At 45.1% G+C, this 5,630-nt stretch overlaps 1 protein-coding gene across 1 annotated transcript; it reads left to right on the top strand.

The window, feature by feature from the left end:
* The first annotated feature begins 1,069 nt into the window (after positions 1–1,069).
* Positions 1,070–5,630, top strand: LOC134013645 (ubiquitin-conjugating enzyme E2 D2-like). The gene is made up of 7 exons (XM_062453223.1): positions 1,070–1,383; positions 2,297–2,360; positions 2,605–2,636; positions 2,743–2,820; positions 3,004–3,109; positions 3,633–3,726; positions 4,195–5,630. The coding sequence occupies exons 1-7, from the start codon at positions 1,360–1,362 to the stop codon at positions 4,238–4,240; spliced, it is 444 nt and encodes a 147-aa protein (XP_062309207.1). The 5' UTR covers positions 1,070–1,359; the 3' UTR covers positions 4,241–5,630.

Raw genomic sequence — 5,630 nt, 5'->3', positions numbered from 1 at the left:
GGAGTGGAGCTGTTGAAAGGCTTCCCAGTATCTATTTGTCCCTGGACAAATAGATACTGGCCTTGAATAATGATGACATTCATGATGTTTCAAATGTGTAGGCCAAGTGTCCACCTGGTTGATGCTGCCACTGAACCGAGAACCGCAACACATCGATGGTGAGAAATATGATGACGCAACAGGGAAGTAATATGGGCACGTGAGCATCAGAACTGGACCGCGGAGCAATGCAAGAAGGTGGCCTGGTCTGATGAATCATGGGGATGGCCGGGTGTGTGTGCGTCGCTTACCTGGGGAACACTTGGCACCAGGATGCACTATGGGAAGAAGGCCACAGCTGGCGGAGACAATAGAATTCTTAGGGCAACGTTCTGTTGGGAAACCTTGAGTCTTGCCATTCATGTGGATGTTCCTTTGACCTGGACCACTTACCTAAGCATTGTTGCAGATCATCTACACTCTTTCATGGAAACGGGATTCCCTGATGGCAGTGGCATCTTTCAGCAGGTTAATGCGCCCTGCCACAAAGCAAACCCTTTTCAGGAATGGTTTGAGGCACACAACGAGTTCAAGGTGTCGACTTGGCCTCCAAATTCCCCAGATTTGAATCCAATCGAACATGTGTGGGATGTGCTGGACAAAGAAGTCCAAACCGTGGAGGCCCCACTTCGCAACTTACATGACTAAAAGGATCTGCTGCTATAGACTTGGTGCCGGATACCACAGCACACCTTCAGAGGTAGTGGAGTCCATGCCTTGACATGTTAGGCCTGTTTTGGCAGTAAAAGAGGAACCTGCAAATGATTAGGCAGGCTAGTCATAATTTTATGGCTGATCGGTTTATGCTTTCCAAAGTATGAGTCATGTAAGAGGAAAATCACAATCTTTTAAATGCATTAAGGGCACTGTTTTCAAAGGTGAGTGAAACTCCCAACGTAGCATTTTAAAATGTCGACAAATGATGCAACACATCTCAAATCTTTTTAACACCAACTATAGATATCAGTGATTTCCTTTCAGCGTGATTTCCTCTACAAACGTGCCATACCGGACGTTGTCTCGTCTGTCTCGCTTTTTCATTGGTTGCATCACAGCTTTGCCGAGAAGTGATGCGGTGCCCCTTCAACGCAGCAGCCAGAGGAAGTAACCCGGTTTGACGCTCGGTGTATTTCAGTTTCGCCCTGACATCAAGCTGCTACGCAGTCATCAGCTACATTCTATCCAGCTAGCTCCGATTTAAAACGTTCTTATATACATAGTGAGGTCATTCTAACTCAGGGTTACATTCGTGTCGAGGGATTGTATCCGTCGTTGCGCATATTCGTTAACGTTAGTTGCTACATTGACAGAAGCACAACAATGGCACTGAAAAGAATTCACAAGGTAAGGAAGTACTAGCACTAGCTAGCTAGCTAGCTGGTCGATAAATCGCGGCTGTGTTGGCCTTGCCGCCGATGATGCACGGAGTAGTCATCAAGCTATCATTAAGTAGCAAACATAGAATGTATCCGACCTAATAGCAAATCGTAACTAACGCATAACAGAAATGTAGCCAATACCAGAAAAACCCAGCCGTCCTTTCATGGCGAACCGTGAACTAGCACTAGCTAACATGTGATCGAGCTAGCAAATGTCAACCCGACTAGCCAGCAAACCTAACGAATGTTGTCTTGGTTAGTTAGCAGTTACCGACGACGACACAACCTGGCCATGATTAGCCAGCAGTTGACGGTATCGTTAGGCTACCTAGCCAACTTGCTTGCGAGCAAGGGAGGAGGTAGTTCTATTTGCTAGCTAACAAGCTAATGAATGCCCTAGCACCATTGAGTCCTGCCAGGTACGCTCGCTTTCTAGCTCGATAACTCGTCGAAATTCCCACGACAATGGCTATAACTATTTACCAGTAGTAACGTTAGCTTCACAGTCTTACGCATATTAGTCTAGAACAGATAAACTGGAGTAATATGTCTGCTAGGAGGGTGGCTAGTTAAGCATTAAGCAAAAACGTCGCTGGGCGTAAGTTTAGTAATGATATAATCGGAGAGCTATCCCTGTCATAAATTAACGTCGCTCTTAAACAAGCTCCAGAATCCTTTCTTGCTTAGCTAATTCATTGTTACCTTGTTATCTAGTTTAACTTGCCTACTACCTAACTAACTAGCGTCTACAACGAACATTTTCTGAGGGAGTTGTAGTAACGATACATGGTTAACCTATGTAATATAATGATACTAAGCTATATAGTTTGTAAAGTGAATACAAGTTTGCTTACGGCATTATCTGTGTACGTCTTCAGGAATTAAATGATTTGGCTCGTGATCCACCTGCTCAGTGCTCTGCTGGACCTGTGGGAGATGATAGTAAGTCACTTCAAGTCTATTATCTATTTGATCAATTATTACTATTAGTGGTTACCATATCATCCCATTTGTGTAGTCTATATTAGGCCTACATACATTGAATTACAATCCAAAAGAACCCCCTTGCATAGAAATGTGTTGTCATCGTTAGAAGAAACCAAAATCTGAAACAACAGTAAATGGGTAGTTATATTATCGGACTCGTATTCATTGATTGACATTGTTTTCCCTGTGTCACCACTAGTGTTTCACTGGCAGGCCACAATAATGGGACCTGTAAGTATGTCTTCTTGCTTAAGTAATTGAAGCCCATATTAAGCTATTGGAGCAAACTTTTCCATATACTTGGGTGGTGCATTGAAAGCCTTGTTTTCTTGGGCAGAATGACAGTCCATACCAGGGTGGAGTCTTTTTCTTGACCATCCACTTCCCCACCGATTACCCTTTCAAACCACCAAAGGTACATGCTCGGAAATGCCTTCTGCCTTAAAGACACTGACACAAAATCCAACCAGTTGGTTTCATAGTAGATGATTTCGTTTTCCCAGTTGGCAGTCAGGACCAATGAGATTGGGTAGGACTCTGATCACATGACTCTCGAGGATGCGTCCGGCCTGACTGTCGTTCTCGTCTCTGTGCAAAGGTTGCGTTCACCACACGAATCTATCACCCAAACATCAACAGCAACGGCAGCATATGTCTGGACATCCTGAGGTCCCAGTGGTCACCAGCCCTCACCATCTCTAAAGGTAGGCCGTGAGGAGGAGTTGGTGTTAGATATCTTCTGTTTTTAAATCGTGCCAATCGAACATAAGTTAAGGAAAAAAAATAAAAAATGTGTATCACCTCTGGGTTTACAGTCTTTGTTGATATGCACCACTTATTTAAATGTCCGCAATCCCAGGTTTAGAATCTGCCCCCTTTTTTGTTTGTTTTGATTTTTCAAAATGCATCGAACACACAGACGTGCGTTTGTGATGGTGGCCAGTAATCCTCCAGTTACACCACCACGAGTTCCTCCTGAGGCTTTGGGCCTCAAACTGGCAACCTTGCTAATACCAGCTTGCTTCTCCACCCTTGAGGCAACACCCCAGCTAGTTCCCCTGGTTGAACGTTTGTATTATTGGGATCCAAAATGTCTCCAATGTCCTCCGTCCGTCCGTCCCCCCCCTCCCCCCCCCGAGAGAGTAATGTGATTTGTATCCCTGCCCTGTATTGACTAGCGTACGTGGCCGAGCTGTGTAGAGTCTACAGTTGTCCCTTCCGTTACAGTCCTCCTATCCATCTGCTCCCTGCTGTGTGACCCGAACCCAGATGACCCGCTCGTGCCCGAGATCGCCCGCATCTACAAGACAGACAGACCAAAGTAGGTTCCGATCCCATTCACGTGATATGTCAAGACCTAATGGCCGCAGGCTATCTCCATTTATGGCGTATATATGGCCGTGTGACACACAGTGTATGCAACTGGGAAGCTTATGTGCTCCTGCGTTCAATTAGGTTATAATCTGCGTATACCTGACCCAGTCGGTGATGGGAGAGTCAAGGAAATAACACAAGTGTATTATTAACCGCAAACACATAAAGAAAACATGAACACAACCTCACAACATCAATGTGGTTTGCTACCTTTACTGATGTGCACAGCTTTTTACAGACTCTTTGAAGGCAAGTGTCCAGAAGTCATAGTTCTTAAAATATGACTACAAGCCCCCAATGGCAGTTGACCGTTTGTGAGCGCAGTCGTGTGTGAAATTGTGAAAAGCAGGACAGACCTGTATTCTGGTTTGTGTATCTCGCAAAAGTAGTAATACTGTATTTCCTGTCCTCGCAGGTACAACAAAATAGCTCGGGAATGGACACAGAAATATGCAATGTAGTCCTCATGCCAGAGCGAGGGAGAATCCGCCTTTATATTGAAAGGCTCGGGAGATTTCAACGTAAAAGAAGAAAAGTCTGTCGGGGTTTCGTGTCGGTTTCCATAGGAATGATTTCTTCGAGCCACGCCCTCTCTGTTCCCACGCACTTGACCTCTCACCCCCCCTCCGAACCTGTCCAGCTGCCATTTTGTACATATTTCAGACTGCAAGTCGTATACCTGGCCCATTCCTGCTGTCTGTGTCTGCCACAAAGCCCCCCCCCCCTCCAACACACACACACACACATTTAGGAACACTCATAATGTAAAAAAAAAAAACTAGCAAACAACAAAAAACATTCATTTTCTTTTGGACCAACGTAGGGGTTGCTTTTCAGACATTGGCGGATTTTATGTCCGTGTCTTGTTTCTCGTTGATGTTTCTCCCCCATCTGTGTTGTCCTGTGAGATGATTTAGATAGGGACAGTGAAGACTTGGAACAATACACTTATTTTTGTTATAATTTTTTTTCTTCTCCTGTCCCAGTCTGTTATGATAAAACGCCTTCAGTCTCACACTATGGTTCTGGAAAGCTCTTGGACACGTTCTCCGCATGGTAAGGGGATGTCCAGGACCAGCCTCGCCCTCCCCCCCACCACTCTTAATCACCGTCATCTCGATAGTAGCTTATAAGAACCCAGGGAGATTTCCGCAGTGTACAAGGGGCCACAGCAGAGTAATGAGATGGATGTCTTTTGACGAAAGTATCTGAATTTGACATCCAGGTGTGTGTTTTTTTTCCCCCCTCCACATTAGTTGGTCAGATGGCATGTGATGTTGACATTTGTACAGAGAAAAGAACCATTGTGATCTATTTTTTTCTTCTTCTTGTTTTCAGTCAGTGAAAGGTTTTGGGTTTTGGTTTTTCACCAGGTTCACACCGTTGCGTATTTTTACGGGGCTGTCTGCAGAGGGCAGAGCGTAGCAGGACGTGCTCGTTCATTGGGCCAGTTGAGCTTTTCACAAGTTTTGTGTCTGTGTTCTGGCAAGGTAAGACTTGCCTGTGGCCATTTCGGAAAGTGAATCCAACGCACTCGTGCACGGGGATCGCGTCGAAACGGCCCCACACAGCCCGTCAGAATACGCACGCGTGACGCAGGCGCTGGGGCGTTGGGACATGTCTGTCCCCCCTTTGCGGTCAGCCAGAAGTGTGTTTTGATCCAGTTAAAATGTATTGTCGCGTTGGGGTTATACAGAATTTGTGACGAAACAGTTCATCAGTTATCCAGCTTTATCACATTTTTACAAACTTCTTTTCTCATGCGTTTCCAAATCATCGTCCTGAAGGGTAAAGATTTGACTCTGGTAAACAATAGGAAAGAATGTTGCATGCAAAAAAAAAGAAAAATAA

The sequence above is a fragment of the Osmerus eperlanus genome, chromosome 27, assembly GCF_963692335.1.
Source record: "Osmerus eperlanus chromosome 27, fOsmEpe2.1, whole genome shotgun sequence".
NCBI classification, from domain to species: domain Eukaryota; kingdom Metazoa; phylum Chordata; class Actinopteri; order Osmeriformes; family Osmeridae; genus Osmerus; species Osmerus eperlanus.
Note: the sequence above shows the minus strand (reverse complement) of the source record. Positions and strands in the feature narration are given on the sequence as shown.